The sequence below is a fragment of the Pan troglodytes genome, chromosome 21 (genome assembly GCF_028858775.2).
Source record: "Pan troglodytes isolate AG18354 chromosome 21, NHGRI_mPanTro3-v2.0_pri, whole genome shotgun sequence".
Taxonomy (NCBI): Eukaryota; Metazoa; Chordata; class Mammalia; order Primates; family Hominidae; genus Pan; species Pan troglodytes.
In genome coordinates this window covers 23,737,465-23,758,057 of record NC_072419.2, presented here as the reverse complement: position 1 = coordinate 23,758,057, position 20,593 = coordinate 23,737,465, and the positions used below count along the sequence as shown (strand labels likewise).

Here is a 20,593-nt window from a genome sequence, read left to right as displayed (position 1 = left end):
GACTTTCCTTCTGCTGACAGTCATGGCCTCATATGCACTATATATTAAATCTATCACAAAAACTTTCCGGACTTGTTTACATGGAGCACTCCCATTTGTCTGTAATCAGCGCGAACAGATCCTAGAAAGACATTCGTTTAACCCTTCATTTTATACATGAGGGAAAGCAGATCAAACACTATGTTTATGTGCCTAACAACTATTGCAAAAAGCATTTGAGCCTTGTTGCTTACTGGCTGTGGTTTAGACAATGCATTGTTGATACAATTGAACCAGCTTTCCAGACTGAATGAGACAGACAACTAGATTGTGTGACACTCCTATGAGGGATTAGCCACAAACACCAACTATTCTAGGGCTGGGCTAACAGTCCACAATGGGATTCAAACTATGATGTACCCCCTAAAGACTGAAACACTGATTTATATCAAGTCTAGAATGACACCTAGGTAATGAGACACGTAGAGGGTATCTGACATACAGCCTCACTCACAAACTGTTTCTTTCCAGCCTCTGACGAACCTCAATTTTATGTAACTTTAGGTCCTCTGTGTAGCACATGATATTGATGCACTGCCTGCCTTCCCTTGGTCCACCCTGGAGGTCACCTGTAGAGAGTACATACAGATGCCAATGTCTTTCAGGCACCGCTCTCCTGAGGGTGTTCTCTGGCAGTGGAAGCATGCTTGGTCTTCTTACAGCAGGCAGAAGTATGAGAGATTTGATGTTCCCCAGGAGCAACCATCAACCAAGAAGAAATGGTAGCTGGAGGTTAAACATCCCAGCTTCCTCACCCTTTGATGGGACAACACAGATAAGTTGTAACTGTCAGAGGGGCCTGTAGTAGGAAATTGGATCCATGTTTTGTTCATATCTCCCTGTATCCATTCCCTTGGTTAGTCTCCTCCCACACTGACTCTAAACTTGGCCATGTGACTTGCTTTGGCCAATGATACTTAGTAAATGCAACACAAGCAGAGACTTAAAAAGTGTTTTCATGGGCCAGGTGCAGTGGCTTATGCCTGTAATCCCAGCACTTTGAGAGACCAAGGCAGGTGGATCACGAGGTCAGGAGATTGAGACCATCCTGGCCAACATGGTAAAACCCCGTCTCTACTAAAAATACAAAATTTAGCTGGGTATGGTGGTGTGCGCCTGTACTCCCAGCTACTTGGGAGGCTGAGGCAGGAGAATCACTTCAACCTGGGAGGCAGAAGTTGCAGTGAGCCGAGATCGCGCCATTGCACTCCAGCCTGGCAACAGAGTGAGACTTCGTCTCACAAAAAAAAAAAAAAAAAAAAAAAGTGTTTTCACCTTGGGGTTTGATTTTTTGTCTATCTATTGGAATCATCTTAGGCCAGTAAGATTGAATCCCAGTTGCTTACTTGTTCCCAAATCCATGTCTTAGTGAGTTGCATTATGTTTGTTTACTGAACTTACTCAGTATATGTTTGTTGAATGACCTTAATAATCTTCTCCTTCTATACGTCCCTGTGGTATGACTGTAGCTCTTGCTAATTTCTTGGTCCATTGGTTTGAAACTCCCATAACTCTTCTTTGGTCCTTTCCTCATTTTCTAGTTTATGGCCAGAATGGTTTGTTTCTGGCTTCGGTTGCTGGGTCCAAATTTGGGTTAATGACAAACCTCATTTAAGACACAACTCTCCACATCCTCTCCAGCACCTGTTGTACACTTTTACACTGTTGGTGGGACTGTAAACTAGTTCAACCATTGTGGAAGTCAGTGTGGCGATTCCTCAGGGATCTAGAACTAGAAATACCATTTGACCCAGCCATCCCATTACTGGGTATATACCCAAATGACTATAAATCATGCTGCTATAAAGACACATGCACACGTATGTTTATTGCGGCATTATTCACAATAGCAAAGACTTGGAACCAACCCAAATGTCCAACAATGATAGACTGGATTAAGAAAATGTGGCACATATACACCATGGAATACTATGCAGCCATAAAAAATGATGAGTTCATATCCTTTGTAGGGACATGGATGAAATTGGAAACCATCATTCTCAGTAAACTATCGCAAGAACAAAAAACCAAACACCGCATATTCTCACTCATAGGTGGGAATTGAACAATGAGATCACATGGACACAGGAAGGGGAATATCATACTCTGGGGACTGTGGTGGGGAGGGGGGAGGGGGGAGGGATAGCATTGGGAGATATACCTAATGCTAGATGACGAGTTAGTGCGTGCAGCGCACCAGCATGGCACATGTATACATATGTAACTAACCTGCACAATGTGCACATGTACCCTAAAACTTAAAGTATAAAAAAAAAAAAAAGTATAGGTTGCATCAATATTCAGTGTTTATTATATTATGCAAGTAAACTATGAGCTATATATAAACACCATAAAATTTATTATGTAAATATTAAAAAAAAAAAAAAAAGACACAACTCTCCAAGGATCCCTGTCCCTTCTCCTCTGCCTAAAGTGCTGCTACTGGACTTCAAGAGATCACAAATGGCTTGTTTCCCATCCTTCTTCCCACATTTTAGGTTCTTCAAGGTCTCTCTTGGTCTCCCATTCTTGGGTGACAGTTCCTAGAAACATAGTCAGCTGGAACTGACTAGAATTGACTCTTGGATGTCAACTACCTTCTTGGGTTTGAGCTTCCATCATCACTGAAGAGAATTGGTGGTGCCCTGATAAAAGTGATATTTTTTCTTCCCACAGAAATAGAGGAGAAGCTAAAGGCAAAGAGGAATAGGATTTGTGGATCACCTTATTCTCCTCTGTCACTGGATTCTTAATGATTAAGTCACAAAATTTTAGGCTATTAAGGGCAATTAATGAAATCCACTTAACACAGGCACTAAATAGGATGTTCCTATAACCCTTCCTAGCATACTTGGTTTTCCTGATTGCACCATCTCATGAGACATCGGCTGGGTGTGCAGTGAAAATCTAATGATGATGCTAAGCCTTTAAATTTTTTTCTCAGTATTTATTTTGGTATTTATTCAGTGCTTACTAAATATATAGCACTGTTTAGTCACTAAGGGTGTAGTCAAGGAAGTATAAATTCCTATTCTGTCTTTTACCAAGTGTAAACCCAATAGTTGTTGGTGTGGAATCCTTGAGTCTATGAATAGCTTTGTTTGGAAAATCAGAATTTATAAAAATTCTATAGGTAAAACGGTAAAAAAAACAAACAAAAAAAGCACATCAGGAGGACCTGAAATGAATTAGTATGGTCAGACCAAGTTGGTGTATGTGGCTAATCACTTATAGGAGTCTCACCCAATCTAGTTGTCTATCTCATCCAGTCTGGAAAGCTGGTTCAGTGATATCAATAATGCATTGTCTAAACCATTGCCAATGAGCAACAAGGCTCAAATGCTTTTTGGAATAGTTAAGCATACAAACATAGTGTTCGATGCCCTTTCCCTCATTTATTTCCTTCATTTATTAAATGAAGGGGTAAATTAATGTCTTTCTAGGATCCCTTCCTGTTCTGAAAGGCTGTAATTTCATAATTATAATTATCATTTGTAAAAATGTAAATGACTGGAAAAACCAGTTAGAGTAATGCAGACTTGATTGGCTAGGTATGTCACAATATTCTGGTGGGATAGCAATCTCCAAGTGGTCTGACAAGTGCTAAGAAATCATTAATTCATAAATACCTTTAAAACCACATCAAGTGACTGTAACACTACTTTTCTATTTTAACCACTATACCTCTTGAAGGGATGGTCTATATTTGGTACCTCCACTTCATCACACTTGATGCTTTCCTTCATGATTGGGCTTTTTTCCTGTAGCAGACATGGTTACTTTCACACTCAGATCCTCTTGGATAGGCCTTACCATTTTGTGGGTGCCAACCTCTGCATCTGTTTGCAAGTATTTTTCTGGATGGCCAAATTCTGCTCTGTCTGAGCATATGCCAGGACAAAATGCTGGAGTGTTAACATCAGCCTGGAGTAACTCTCAATCATTAATTAATATGTCAATGCAATGGGTGTATAAATACCCCAACTTCCTCACCCCTCAGGCAGGATAACTCTGAAGCACATATTCTATACCAGCTCCCAGTTTTCCAGTGGGATTGAGTTCCAGTTACCCACAGTGACAACTTGCTTTATGATGTACCCTTTATTCCTGCCTTCCTTTCCTTATCTCAATTCCCCACTCCTCTACCAGTATTTTGTAGAATCACTCTTTAAGTAAACTACTTGCATTTAAGTCCTTATTCCAGGGCCTACATCTGGGGACCCAAATTAACACTCGTCTCCTCTTCCACTGTGCTGGGGTGACTCCTCCTATTTCAACAATGACTTTGTCTCTAAAACCAGTGGCTGAGGTTGCTTCCTTCTTTCCTTCTTAACTCTCTCCTCCTTTCCTTTCACAGGCCTGTGTGCTCTTGATTCTTTTTCCATATCTCCAACCGTCCAAGTTCTGACTCCTCTCCTGGTTCCTCTTTCTCCTTTCACGTCCAAAGTTCTCCAACATTTTGTCCTAGGACTTCGCTTTGTTTTCTCTCAACAGTCTTCCTTGACAATCCTATTTCTTGCCATAGCATGAATGAGGTGTATGTGAACAAATCCTTGTGCATGTTACTTTTAGTGTCTTGATCACCTTCATCTCCTTTTTACTTTGATAATTCACTTCCATGAACTTCATCATTATCTGGAAGTGCTCAATTTTTGGAGCCTTGAGCTTCAATATCCCACTCACCAACCATAGCTCTCTCCCTTTCATCTCTCTCACTGTTATTTCCAATTTACCTATTCTTCTATTTCATTGACACTCTATTCTTTGGAAGATTCCATTTCTCTCACCTCTCAACCCTAATCTGAATGTTGCTTAAGACATTCTTAAGATGTCTGCTGGTGCCACCATAAATCCGTTCTTTCCCACTTGCCTCTGCAGTACTGCCCAGAAATCATGATCTGTCCTTTGTCCACTCCCTCTCTCATGTCTACTAGCAGTGTCCGAACTTCCATCTCCTTGAAGCCCCCATCCTAACACCTCTTCCTTCCCTCTGAACATTGACCTTGCCTCTTAATCATCTGAAATAATTGTGATTCCTAAGTGGATATTATCACCACATTCCCCTCTGTGACCTACAAACAGGACTTCCCCTGCCAATTTTTTCCCCTTTAATCTGAAACTGAGACAGCTCCTTTTTCATGCTTAGGCTAATTTCTTCACTTTTTAGTAAAACCTAGCTACTCAAAAGATGAATAAATGAATTTGTAATTGAAGTTCTGATAAAAGGACTTGTGGTAACATTAGAATTTTAAGAAAGAACTAATATAAGCAATACTATAAATTATGGTTATTAGTAGAAGGTTAATATTTATATGTAACACAATGCAAAAATAATGATATACCTAACAAACATTGGAATGTGGAAGTAGGGAAGCTGAGAGAAAGTGTCAGGGTGCTAATTTCCCCATTTTACAAAGCACTGAGTCCATAACTCACAAAAGTTGAATTATGTAATTAAATAAGTAAGCATGTAATTAAATATATGTAACCTATCTACCATGTATGTATAAAATATGTAACTACAAACTCCTAAATATTAGACACAATAATTTCTTATGAATTTTAGGGAGGTATATTAGGAAATAATATCTCCTTTCTATAGCATATTTATCTGAAGTTTAACAATTTCCATAGTTTTCTTTTGATTTTCTCTTCTGTTAAATTTTATAATAATTAAATTGAATGATTTAAAACTTAAAATAGCACATATGATGAGATCTCAGCTCTATAAAACAATTTATATATCTCTCTTCTCTCTATACATATTCATACAGAAGTATCTGCAACAGAGTTTATCTAAAGCTGGTAATGGTTATTTCTGAATAATGAGATTTGAGATAATTAAAAAAGACCTTCTTGTATTTTTTTATTACTTGGTATTTTTTAAAATAATGATGTGTGATTCTGACAAAAATATCAAAGTTATTACATTTTTCATATTATCAGGGTTCCTAACTTATCTCGTGATTTAATTTGATTATGTCCACTCACGGTATTCATGAATACTGCAATGTGTAAAAATATTGTCTTGACATTGAGATGTTTACCATCTCACAAATGGAAGGATTCACTTTTTTGTTTGTGTGTGTGATTGTTTAAATCTTAAGAGGAAAGATATTCAATTGTCTACTACATCTAATACCAACATCAATCAAGTAATTCATTCAACAAATATTTCTTGTAGACTTAGTTTTGCCAGACACTGTGTTTACACAGAAAGCAAGGCTGACAATCTCTTTGCCCTCTACTTAAAACTTTAGAAGAGTGAAACCCAAATATTCCAGGTCAAAACTTTTTTCTCTAATGACTTACAACACTTCACAAATGTTTTAAACCTAAGTTATTATCTTTATGTTCTTGATGCTTCCAATAGTGATTCTGTATATTGTTCACTTTTCTTTGGACTCTTTTGCCTTTGATACACAATGAGCATGAAATGAATCTATTTAGGAAAAACTAGGAGAACAATTGGATATTTATGGAAGTTAATGTCAAATTTAAAGTTGTAAACAAAGAGCGACCCCAGGATCCTACAGTTTTCTTCCCATTCTTGTCAATTTTCTAATGGAGAAACTGCCAATACCCTGTAACAGTCTCAAGTCTACTTTACTCTATGTCAGGAAATTAAGAGTGTGTCATTGTTCTACTTTCAATGTAAGAACTTGTTTTATTCAATTATTTTTATCGACACTCTCAGCACATCACAACAATTTCCAAAAAGTTGTGGTCAAATTAGCTTCAGTGACAAAAAATTGTCAAGGCAGTTAAATTATTTTCATATGTGTCTCACATATAAACCATCCATTAATACACAACTATACATTTCAGACTAAAGTGTTGACTCAGATGTAATTTCTTGACTTCTTAATCATTTGTGGACTTTAGCTAAATAAATACACCTTAATAAGGAAAGTCAAACAGAAATGTCAGTTTTTGAGCTGTCCCGTGATTATTTGTATCTCAAATAATAATTCACAAATTCAGCACAGAGTTTCTTTTTGAAACGTTGGATCTGAACTCAATGAAAAATTGAACTTCAGATTTCATGTTTTATTCTTAAAGCCAGACCTCTTTGAGCAGTTAGTTTGAGCGGAATATATAATTATTGTGAACTTAACTACAGCATCACTATCTGATGTGCTATAACGTTATGATCTATAGCTAATAAGACCTTCTGAAATAGAAATTGATTTCTAGATATTCATTCAATTGAGAAAAAAAAGGTGTATTTCCCCTCTTTCCCTTCTTTTGGATTTTGATCAGGTTGTAACTGCAGACTTTACTTTCTTTGTTCAAAGAGCTCATCTGTTCTACTACTGATAATATCGAAGTTGGGGAATTTTAGAGAAACAAAGAAGCATGCCAGTTGCCCACTTGCTGGTTGTCACTTAATTCTATTTCCTAGCTGAATGGCTGCCTATAGAGAAATGGATTCTACGGGAATAGTTTCTTTAAAAATAGTTTTTCCAGCACCTTCGACCTGAGATTATGGACAAATCACCACCTTGTGGTCCAACTGTAGTCATAGTCAAGGAGCACATATTAAACACCTATTATGAGTCGGGCACGTTGGTTGCCAGCGGGAAGAACAGTGTGTAGAATGGGTTCTATTTGTTGCTGGAGAAGACAAATCACAAATATTTGAAAAGTTGTTTGGTAGTATATGGTGAAAATATGTGTGCTCTCACAAAACTTTGGAACAATTTTTGTTGTGATCTGGCTCGGTTTGCCTTCAAGGTTTAGAGATTCACTCTAGCAACTTAAGCAAAGGGATATTTATTGACAGCATATCAGTTTGGGCAGTACTCCCAAATCTCAGTGTCTTAATGTAATAGCAGTTTATTTCTCACTCATATAAGGTCTTCTAATTCACGGACCAGGGACCTGGGCTCCTTTCATCTTGTGATGCTGCTTTGGCATTTGGTGTCAAAATTTACTGTTCTCAGTTACATCAAGCCCCAGAGGAGAGCAGAACACAGAGAAACAATCAATAGAGAATTCTTGTGCATCAGGCATGGAAGAAGTACACATGACTTCTGCTTGCATTACACAGGCTAGAATTGTCACATGATCACACTTATTTACAAGGCAGGCTGGGAAATGTGGTCTTGCTGCAGCCCATGAAGAAGGAGCAATGAATTTGGTGCTTAGCTCTTCAGCCTGTTACAGGCGTCTTTTGCTGGAAACTGGGGTTGGAAAGCTATTAGAAACTTAGATAAAATGTCTGAGTTTCCCATGGCCTGAATGGGCTTTGTCATGGTAACTGTACTGCATTCTCCTCTCTAGAGCAACTAGCCAGTCAGATTTCCTGAGGAATCCAGTATAATTGGCTGAGATAATTACCATGGTCTATAATGATTAAATTTACTGAATTTGGGCCAGGTCATCTCATGGGTCATGACTAGCCCATGGATGGATTGCTGCTGGGCTGGGTTCCTATTCCTCACTCAATCAGTTGTCACGCCCTCACAAGTATAACCCACAGCTACTTTTTTGAGGAAAAGAGTGTCACTAGGGCACAACCTGCTTATTGTTACTAGTGCAGTAATAGCTATTTTATCCTAGGCACTCAGTGCTGTGCCAAGAACTTTACATGTACTAACTACATTATTTATTTTTCACAGCCACCATATTTTATTAACCATTTTCAGAAGACAATGAGCCTCTGAGAGATTTAGTAACCTAGCCAAGTTTCCAGTGCTATCTGATTCCAAATCCTGTCATCTTTACCTTTCAACATGATTGTTCCTCGTTTTCTTCAGCCACAAGAGGTGTACTGGGGACAGTGAGCGTTCTGATGGCTATGACTGGTATCAGGGAAAGGAATCGATTATACATCATCAAAGCTCCAAACGGATAGAGAACACTGTGGTCTAGGTCAACCAGACAGGTCTTGAGGGATGAGCTTGGATTCGATCTAAGGCACAACATGAATGGCAGCCATGTCTAGGGAAGCAAGGTTACAGGTTGCTATTTTCCCTTAGCTACTGTGGTAAATCTGTTAGTTCCAGAAGAACTGTCCCTTAAAGTCTTCTTAGATTGAAATCTTTTAGGGAATGCTTAGGATCAAATCTATATGCTGTTTTTATTTTTTTCCTCCAAATATTGTCAATTTTGATCTAAAGAACTTTGGGATAGGGGATGTGGAAATACTGCAAGATAATTCTTCCTTTGACTTACAATTGGCTGCATGACAAAGTAGAAGTAAAAGCATATAATCTGGATTCAACATTGTTGTGACATTAAGATATCATTAAATGGGTGGCATCAAATATTCAAAATACAAATATCTGACCAAAAATTTCTATCCATCATAGGTAAAGAAATCCTGCAAATAAAGAGTGAAGATGGACAACCCAAAAGAAAAACTTTTCAGGGCAAAGCATCTGAAACAAATGTGTTTAAAAGAGGATATCCAAATCATCAATAAGCACATGAAGAGGTGTTTAACTTCAGCTGATAATCAGGGAAATTCAAATTAAAGTCACGATGAGACACTACTACATACCACCAGAATGGCTAAAAGAAAACAGATGTAAAATATCTAGTGTTGGTGAGAATGTGGAGCAGCTGGAACTCTCACATACTGCTGGTGGGAATGTAAATTGGTATAACTACTTAGGAAACCCATGTGGCTGTTTGTCTGTAGCCGGCAGAATTCTGAGATAGCCCCCAAGATTTCTGCTCTCTGATGTACATGCCCTGTGTAATCATCTTCCTTTTGAGTGTGGCCAGCCTAGGTGGGACTGTGAAGATGATAGATTTCACTTCTGTGATTAGATTACACAAAAGTGAAGAGATTTATCAAATGTTATTAAAGTCCTAAATCAGTGGACTCTGAGTTCATCAGAAGAATCAAAAGGAAAACAATCCTGGTGGGTTTGAACGAATCAGGTTAACCTTGCAAGGAGAGTGGGCTCTTCCTGAAGGCAGATATTTGAAGGGTGAGGTGTGAGAGGGCTATGGAGAGGTCTCCAGGGGATGAGAGTGGTCCTGGCCCAGCAGCCAGCAAGAAAATAAAGACTTCAGGTCTAAAACCACAAGAAACTCAATTCCTCTAAAGGCGTGAATATTCTTGGTCATGCCTCTAGATGGGACCCAGCAGGCTATACCTTGATTTCAGCCTGTGAAGACTCGAGCAGAGGACCCAACTAAAATGTGCCAGACTCCTTACCCAAGAAACCTGTGAAATAACAAACTTGTGTGGTTTTAGGCCACTAAGTTTTTTAGTGATACACAGCAATAGAAAACTGATGGTCTCATAAAGCTGGATGTATGCATATCCTTTTACTCAACAATTCCATTTCTAGGATTCCCTGTAGAAGGCCATATATGTGTTTGCCAAAATACATAGACTTTAATATCCACAAAAGCTATATTTATAAAAGCTAAAACCTGAAAACAAAGCAAGCGAGTGAGAAAAGGACTTAGGGATACTGGTAATATTTTATTTCTTGATTTGGGTGCTGGTTACACATGTGTGCTCAGTTTGTGAAAATTCCCAAAGCTGTGTTCTTTCCTAAATTATACTTCAATAAAAGTGTAGTGACCAGAAATTTATTAATTTTTTACTACCTGGCAGCATAATGATTATTAGGTTGTTTTCAAAATTAAAAAATTCTCACACATTTGGTCACATGATTTTACTTGTGTAATCATTTCAGCATCTGCCCTCTGTGGATAAAACATAAAACACACCATAATACAATGAAACCCCTAGGATAATATCAGGTTCTTTTTAAACCCTAACTCTCACTTGATTTTTGGTTAATCTTCAACAGGTTGCTTCAATAAATAATTTTTGTTTTCTGTTTCAAATCAATTAAAATTAGTAGCATTTTGAGAATTTCAAGGCACTCTTTGGAATAATGCCTTTGTCATTACTGTAAACTCATTCACTCTCCTAGACTTAAGTATCTTTTCTGATGGACATAGGTCTTTGGGCCAGGGCCAGGTCATGATAAAATAGAAAGCTTTAATCTCCATAACCTTTTCAGAGGTAAAGTTATAGGTGCTTTTATTTCATTTTAGAGAGAAAACAAATGTTTGTTCATGGTCTTATAAGAATCAATCAAATAATTGACAAACAATTAAATATTCATATACAGGCCACCAGGCTAGATATGGAGACTATATAAAGATATAGTATGTCATTTCTCCTCTTGGAAGATTTATAGTCTACCTGAAGACATAAATAGACGTACCCATTAGCTAATGACATGTTCATGTGTTAATAGAAAATAAATGATAAATATAACAAAAGTAAAAAGAAAAGGGAAAATAGCAGAGCTCTAAAATTGTGTCTCAAGGGAAGAGTTCTTGGCAGTCAGGGAAGGCTTCCTGGAGGCAGCATGATGTAGAAAAGCAATTATTTTTCAGTTAAGCAAATTTGGTTTTAAGTCTGAGTTCTTTTACTTCTCAGATATAAGCAGATACTTAACTTCTCAAGGCCTTAAGGTTTTCATCTGAGAATTACAGCTGATGCCAGTAATTTCTCTCATAGATTTGAGAGGTTAGAATGAGATAATTTAATAAGAAAGCATGTTCTTCTAGCCTCCATTGCTGACCTTTCATATGGATGAATAAATAACCACTGAGAATCTTTTGTGTCTGACACTGAGCCTCAGAGCAGGGAGCAGTAGGGAGTTGGGAAGCATGCTAAGCATCAGAGCAAGGAAGGAGAAGGACATAAGGGCCTCTAAGATGCACAATAACAAATGTTGGCAAAAGTACAAAACAGTATGATGAAAGCAAGATAGGACGGTGTCTGGGAAACCTGGGATAATAAATACAGACAAGGAAGTTTCCTTCAAGGCTGGCAAAACAGTAATGTGCTGGTTACAGGGAGGAAATGAGAAATATAGGAGGTATCATCCCTGAATATTTACCTTTTAAGTAGAAATACAACAACTGAACCCGTATTTACTTATATACATGAAATAATGAGGAAAAGTGATGGCATTTATTAGCTTATGTAGTGCAGTGTTTGCCTATCAGTCGCATACAAATTTGGAGGAGAGAAAGCTCACTGTGGTCTGTAGCATCAGGAAAGGTTTGAATTTAGGTCTTGAAGAATGGACAAGACATGGATCCAAAAGGAGGTTTATTCTAGGCAGATGTTGCACCAGGCAGTCCCTGTTACTTAAACGTGTAAAAGGGAAAAAAAATCACTGGATTTGGTTGTGGGGTACTACCTGAGAGGTTATGGAGAAGTAAGGAGAGAGGTCTCTCAGATGGGAACTGCAGGTTTCAGGTTGTGATGCAAAATCAGTGTGCTCCTCTCCAAGAAAGAATGAAGGACAAAGAGGCCTAGTTATCTGATCTCTGATCCTAAGGGCACATTTTCAAAGGGGGCAGCAAAGAGAAGAGAAAACCACTGAGAACAATGGTTTTCAGAAACCTATGGCTCCCTCCCACTCCCCCGCACCCATGAAAAGGTGTGGGGGAAGGGGAGGGAGCCACAGGTTTCTGCAGCAAGATCACACTCAAGAATTAAAATCCCTTTTCAACTTATCTCAATGCCCCACATCCCCTGAAAGCACCTAGCTTGCTTGGGTGGGTACTAAGGAGTAAAGAGCATGGGTTCACTTCTGAAAGATCTGGATTGAAGCCCTTGCCTGTTTTTATCTCGTACCCTTTTCTGAACCAATTTCCTCAACGGGGCCATAGGCTCAATAATGATAGTAGCCTCCTCAGAGATGTTGAGAAGATTAAGTAAAAATCTATGTAAGGACTCCAGCACGTAAGCTTCCGTATAACTAATAATAATCACTATTATATTTTATAATGGCGTTTGGGTCCTGGGTCTTGCCAAGTTTGGGGTGGGGGGCGTGTGAAGAAGGAAGGTCGGCTTCTTTATTGTGTTGGTGTCTCTCAAAACAGCCGGCAGGCCACGGGCCAAAACCACAGCGGGGTGCTCCCTCCGCCGGCGCCTTCTTTCCCCTGCTCCACCCACGCTTTCCAGAGCAACAAGTTCCTTTCCGCAAGACCCGCCCGCGCGCCACCGGCGGACCCAGAGCCTCTTCCCAGACCTCTGTCAAACTCGTCGCCAGACCCTTCTGGGGTCGAAATTCCGGTACTGCCTACGCCCTTAGGAGGAGGGAGAGGCCCCCACACCTGGAGGAGCCCTGGCGGTGGCTGGGAGAGAGGCGGGAGGCTTGGGAAGTCGGGACAGAAGAGACTAATAAGAGCTTCGGTCTGCGCGGCCCTTCAAGGCAAAACCAATAACCAAAAGCACCCACCGCTCATCTCACTCCTCTCTCTTCCTGGGATCAGGAGCGAGATGGAGCCTAAAATCTCAGGGACCTCCACCCAGCCCTCTGGTAGCCACATCTCTGTCCTTTGGGTTCCCCTCGCCCCACCTTCTCTCTGCACCCACACTCCACCCCAGCCTGCGCCAGGTCCCCTAAGGACACTGGAGAACCCTGATACATCTTTTGCAGGAGAGACACGCAGGTCAGCCACAGCCCCCACCCAGCACCCTTGTCTCCTCTGTCCTCCCAGGATGAGTACCCTGGAGTCTCCAAAGGAGATCCAAGGTGTCCAAAGCTGGGAGGCTCACCTATCTGCCCAAACTGTCGAACTCTGGCAACTTCTTGGAATGGGGATCCCCACGCTCTAGTGGGAAAGCCAGGCTGGCCGCCCACGCATCAGGAGAGGACACCTCGACTTCTCCGTAGGGAATCCCCCTCAAAATCCACCTCTCCAGCTCCTGTAGCCGGGAGTTGAGAACTAGGGAGCCAACCAGAAGTGCGCTCCAGGGGTGGGCGGTCGTGGGCGGGGGTGAGGGCGCAGAAGTTCCGCCCCGATTTTAGAGACCAGTTTCTTTCCAAATCTAGAGTCAGGAAGCCGTTGTTCCCGGAGAGGAGCAGGGACCGAAGTCCCTGGGAGGGAAGTCCTCCCGGCGCGGGGTGGGAGAAACACCGAGGTGAATTGCAGTGTCCAAACGTCCAGCCTCGTCTGTAGGAAACTATTCTTTCTCCGGGGGATGGGGGTGGGGGAGACGTCCCTGGCCAAGTAGCCAACGCCAGGCTCAGCTGTTCAGGGCTTCATCCCTCCATCCCCAGGCAGCCTCGAGAACTTGGTACCTCGGACAGCATCCCGGGAGAATGGCATCCTGTGAAAGGTGTTATCCTATTTTCGCCATCAAGTCAAAGAGCAGTAAATTATTTTGATGACCTTACTAGTACAGATGAAGGACATTTTAATTACATAACCGGTGAAAGATCACCGGAGGCAATATCGTGTTAAAGAGCCCATGGCAGAATATCTGCATCGCATGAGAAAGAGAGAAAACTTGCAAATCTGCAATGAGATTGCGCAGGGCTGCCCCCCCGCACCCCCGTTTTGAAACAACATGCGAAATGCACGGGAGAGCTTACCTTTCGGACTCCAAAGCCGTGTTCTGCTGCAACTTGGCGAGCTTCGTCCTCTCCCCCTTTATGCAACTCCACAAGAAAATGATTCGTGAAGACCGGTCGCTCAGCAGATGCAAAAACCATGACACAGAAGAGGAACCCGGCGGCCGCCTTCCACTGGAAGACACAACCACCCTTCATCCTTCTTTGGGAGTGAAAAGTGGTGCTAGGAGGCGCGCAGGCTGGCGGAGCAGGGGACTCGGAGGGAGGGTGCAAATAAAAAAATTCTTATATATAGTTTTTTAAAAAATCTTTGTATAGAGAAAGAGACTGAATAGGGTCTTGGAAAGCAGCGAATCAGTGTGTGTTCTCCAGCATCTGGCTGGAGGGGAAGCCGAGCAGTCAGGCGGCCCGGCGCGCGGGCAGGGGTGCGAATGTGGGGAGCTGTGTGTACCGGAGAGAAAGAGCGAGTGTAGGTCTGTGCTTGATGCTAAATCTGCATTTTCAGCTCCTCCTCAGCTCCAATTCCCTAGGGGCTGGAGGAGAGCACCAGCTCGGGTGACGTGAGTCCGCCAGCGGCCAATGAGGGCGGGGGAAGCGGCGGGCCCCGCCCTGGGCCGCCCCGGGCCCGCCCCCGCCCACCCCCGGCCCGGCCCTGCCCGGCCGCCTCCGCCTTCTGGGGGCGCAGCGCAGCGCAGCGCAGCGCAGCGCAGCGAGCCCGCGCCCCCGCCCCTTTCAGCACCGGAGAGCTCCCCCATCTCAGCCTGGCCCGCCGCGCGCCCAGGAAAATCCCCCCAGCTGTAATCAGGCCAGCGGCGGCGGAGTGATGTCATTGTTTGTGGGAATCTGTAGGCTCTGGGAAGGGAATTACGGTGTGTGCCGCTCTCGGAGGCCCCGAGGGGAGCCGGGGCGCCGGCCTCTGTGCCTCTTCCTGCTTGTTTCCCGCTGCAAAAACACCTCTCTCTCTCTTTCTCTCTCTCTCAAACACACACACACACACCCAAGGCATACTTGCCTCCCCTTATCCGAATAACAAAGCAAATATTAACCCTCCTCCCACCACTTTGGGCAAATCCCCGGGGAGGTTTGCTCTCCTTGGTACCAGGAGTGTTGGGGAAAGCACCTTCTAGGGGTGATCCATGGGGGGCAAGAGTGCAAGGACGAGCCCTTGTTTTTTGTAGGCTCCAGGCAGGTCCGGAGCGAAGCGGCTGGGAAGCCCAGCAGGAGACCCGGCTCGCCCCACCCGCGATAGTGACTGGAGGAGGCTCCTCTAGGAGTCCTGGCTGCACCTCCAAGATCTGCCTTCAGGAGAGACGCGGCCGGGGTGGACACGGCGGGAGGTGCATTCTCAGACCTGGGGACGTTCCACTGCACAAGGACAGCGAGGGTGCTAGTTGGGGAACGCATAGCCACGGATCCCAGGCGCCGGGCCAAGTCGCCCGCTGAACGTCTTCTACTGGAGGCGAATTCGGGCGCAGCGACGGGGGGCGGGGGCAACTAAGTTATCCGGTTAAGAAACGTGCACTCGCACTGGACTCTGCTAACTGCTGACGACGGACTCCGCTTCTTGCCTGAGAGGGAGGAAGCACGAACGTTCTGTATGTAACGAAATGAGGACGACTGTTTCAAAGCTACTCAAATATTGTTGTGTTAAAGAGTATTTACACTGATCTCATTGTATCATTTAGCTTCAAAGCTCAAAATTCTGCTTTACTTAGATAAGAGGTAAGAGATCTTTTCTTAGGGGCTTAAGTGCATGCAATTCAGAGAGAGAGGAAGAGACTATTTATACCATCGACACGTTACACACACACTCTCATGTATACACAGATTCCTCTCTTTTTATTTTAGCTTGAAGTCCAAATCTACACAAGTCAGAACCTATGCAAGAAAAGCACCATCGGTAGAAACGAATACACTTTGAATGCCACGGACCACCCTGTCTTCAGAGCATGTCTGTTTGCTGACATAGTTGGCTCCCTCATAGCCCTTTAAAAAATTGTCACATAAAAATGTGGGCGTTGCTGAAGGTTTTTATTAAAACATTAGAAGTCTATGTGACATTATTTATTATTGTTATTTGAATTCCTCTAAGAAAATTAAGCTATCTGTTAGGACTTAGGGCCATGGTGGAGGCAATGTTTCTGGAAAAGTATTAACACGGTGAAAGTATTAATAAAGGGAAACAGATCAACTCTGGGCCCCTCAGCTCACTACTGCTCAGAGACTCATTTCTGCCTTTGTTCCCCCTTTCTATTACTCTATTGTTTAACAGCTTACCCCCTCATAGTCCATCCGTTTGATTATAACGCAAGGTTTTCATGTTTCACCGTGTTAGCCAGTATGGTCTCTATCTCCTGACCTTGTGATCCACCCGCCTTGGCCTCCCAAAGTGCTGGGATTACAGGCGTGAGCCACTGCGCCTGGCCACTTCATTTCTTAAATGGTTTCCAAATATGAAATGCTGGTAAATGTTGAATCTCATATAGCTACATTTTAAATAACTAAAACTGTGTAAAATTGGCCACAAATGATATAAAACCTGAATGACTAATTAAAATAAGTCCTCTTTAGTGGTTTACATAAAATACAGCTCATCATAATATTGTCAGGACAGAATAGCAAATGGAAAGATAATTTTTTTGGTTATTCAAATACTAGATTTTCAATACCCAACAATGTAGTAAGCAAGTGGAAGAGGAAATGTATTTATCCCTTGGATGTCTATTGATACATTGCTGTTTGAAATGCGAATACACACCCATGTGTGCACACAAATTGCTCTTTTAGACAACTATTTCTCAAACTCCTTTTTCCAATAACAATAGTCAAGGTGGACAGTAGAGAGAATGGCAGCAGCACATTTTGAGGATAGACCTAGAAGCCTGTTGCCAGGGACCCTATTGCAGGCTCTGCTAGTACTAGGTATGTATACCACTTGGCTGTGGGCCAACATATTGCACCTCTCAAAGTCTCTATCTTTCTATCTGTGAAAAGAGACTGTTGGATTAGATACCTCAGAGCCAAAAGTCTATAATTTCAAAGAGTTGTGAAAACATACACTGTAATGTAGGAAGCATCATCAATAGTTTGAGAAATGCTGAGGACCACAGTACTATTTAATAACATATTGTGGCCAACAGGCATACTTATTTTTGTGTAACCTCCCCCAAATGGTCTCATATTTATCAGTTTTGTGTACTTGAAAAAATAATAACTGACACAAACAGATTGACAGCACGAGATATAAAAATCACCAATACCTGGAGCTTCTTTTCATTTATTTACTTTTGTATCTGTAACAATGACGTCGGGTGTTTGGTTCTGGCTCAGATGTGCCACAGACCCCTATAGTCTCTTTGAAGATGTTGTCCTGCAAAACAAGACTAGAACTCTCCCATTTTATGGCTTAATACTAGAAATCGAGAGACCTTGGGTGATTTTTTAAAAAACCAAAACCACCTGAGGCATGATTGGGACACTCACATTTAGATGTACTTCTAAAAGGAGAACTTTGGATTCATAGAGCATCATGCCAAGGAAAACCTACCACTGGGGGTACAGAGCAAGCCAGAAGCAGCCGTAGGAGAGTCCCCCAAACCTTTGAATATTCTTTGGACTACTGGAGAAAGATCTAATTTTTCTGTTGATTTCTCTTCAATTGTGTGGGATGTGTAATCTGGAGAGAAATAGGGTATATACCACTGAAAATCACAATTTAAAATACAGCCTTGTTAAAAATCAGGTTGGGCTTTGCCATTTTTGCTGCATTCATTGCAAACATTTAAAATGCAGTAATGGTACATTAATCAGGTAGGAACAATTCTCTACTGTCATATTGTACTGTTGTATTAGTTTGTTTTCACATTGCTGATAAAGACATACGTGAGACTGGGCAATTTACAACAGAAAGAGGTTTATTGGACTTACAGTTCCACATGGTTAGGTAGGCTTCACAATCATGGCAGAAAGCAAGGAGCATCAAGTCAGGTCTTACATGGATGGCGGCAGGCAAAAAAAGAGAGCTTGTGCAGGAAAACTCCCCCTTATAATAACCATCAGATCTCATGAGACGTATTTATTATCATGAGAACAGTATGGGGAAACTGCCCTCATGATTCAATTACCTCCCACTTGGTCCCTCCCACAACATGTGGGAATTATGGGAGTACAATTCAAGATGAGATTTGGGTGGGGACACACAGCCAAACCATATTGACTGTCAACTCTTTCAATGGATTATTCCTAAAGACCCTGCCCTGTCTGTTCCCTCCATTCCAGCCCATATGCAGGCTTTCTGAAATAATCGTTACCACTTTACAGATCTTTGCCCAATTTTGAACTCAGCATTGATCAAGTCTTTTTTTTTTCCACCAGACTATTCTTATTTTCCAAGAACTCACCTCATTTTCCTCTAGTATTTACATATACTCTCACATTTGCTATAACTAAAAATTCAGATACTTGGGAAATTTTAGTTTCTCAGTATGCACCCACTTCTAAATCACTGTGATTCAGTTGGTCCTACCTCCAATTCCTATAGCTTTCACCAACTTGTATCTTTTCCTTAAATAACCTATCTCTGTTTTTCCTTCAGTTGAAAATTCTCAGCTGACTTTTATTATTTAAGCCATCTTAAATTAATATAGTGAAGAGAATTCATATGGCTTCAAGTGTTTCTTATCATCAAAGCATTGAATCTACAGTGCTTTGGGTTATATTCCTTTTGTATTATCATCAAAGTCATCCAATTTACTCAGACCAATCATCTCTTCACAAACAAAAGCTACTTCTCGCTTCCTTATTTTCCAGGACAGTGAAAATTTGCTTCTTTTGCTAATTTAGGTTCTATTATTTTGATAGGATTTGAAGCAGCTAAACAATGAGGACGAGCGGCCCTTTTAATCTTCTTTTGAAAATTAGGAACACATTGCTATTCACTATCTTTAGATTCCATTTCAGGTCTACGGGACTACAGAATAATGTTTGCTCACTTGGAAAAGTAATTAGTTATTTCTCAGGATTTATTGGAACATTGCTTATTGTCTGCAGAAAGTGATTACCTATTCATGAATTCTCTACCTTGTGTTATTTCTCTTTCCTTTTTCATGATCTTTTAAAAACCATAGTAAATCTTTCTCAATTTACTTTTTAAATAATTATGGAAATTATCTTCAATAAGGAGTTTTTTTGTATTTCTCAAACTACTTATAACTCAGAAATAATTCAGAGAGAACAAAGTATATGCCTTGTTAGCAAATATAAACTGGAATTTTAAAAGATAAAAATTTTATGTGTAAAATAAAATTTAACACATTCAAAGGTGTACACTAATTTTATAAGGTAAACTCTGCCCATTATAATGAAACATAAGATTCTTCTAGGAAACTACTTACTTTGATCTGAATGCTTTGGATAATTATACACTATTTAGTATCAGTTTGAACGACCTACCCTGAGTAGATAAATTGATGTATAATGTTACTTAACATGCTAGAGGAACAGTTATAAATTTATGGCTGTGCTCTCAGATATTTTCCACTCTTTTGAAAATATTCTATACTTTCATAGATGTTTTGGCAAAACGTGGCATTGTCTATTTTTAGGGAATTTCACTATATGATATCTACTTTATTGTCTTATGATACTGGAGTGAACCAAAAAGTACACCCTTACAAACAGATATTTCTAGAATTAGTCACTCAATCCTAGTTTGTAGATTTATTTTCTCTTTTAAAATCCTACAATCCAGATATTATAATTAATATAAGACCTAGTTAGAATATTTTAAAGTTCTAATAACACATTCACTATGCATTAATTTCTTTTTAATTTTTCAAAACAGCTTTGTTAAGGTATAGTTAACATATAGTAAACTGTGAAGTTTGACTAGTTTTGTAATTTGACTAGTTTTGATATATGTATGCACCTGTGAAATAATCCCTGCAGTCGGATAATGAATATATCCATTTTCTCCAAAAGATTTCTCATGCCATTTTCCTATGGCTCCCTCCCACACTTCTCCCACCCCTTCACACCACCCATCCTCAGTCTGCCACTGCTTTGCTTTATACCACTATAGATGAGGTTGCATATTTCTTGAATGTTATATAAAGGGAATAACATAATGTGTACTTGTTTTTGGTCTAGATTCTGTCACTCAGCACAGTTATTTTGAAATTTTCCATAGTGTAATG

General features: G+C 40.9%; 1 protein-coding gene across 1 annotated transcript in view; it reads right to left on the bottom strand.

Moving 5' to 3' along the window:
• PCSK2 (proprotein convertase subtilisin/kexin type 2) overlaps nt 1–14,941 on the bottom strand; it is a 256,990-nt gene extending 242,049 nt beyond the window's left edge. Inside the window, exon 1 of the mRNA XM_001138346.7 lies at nt 14,421–14,941. Coding sequence (XP_001138346.1) covers nt 14,421–14,597 — 177 coding nt within the window. The 5' untranslated portion in view covers nt 14,598–14,941. The remainder of the gene's footprint in view (nt 1–14,420) is intronic.
• Nucleotides 14,942–20,593: the final 5,652 nt, after the last annotated feature.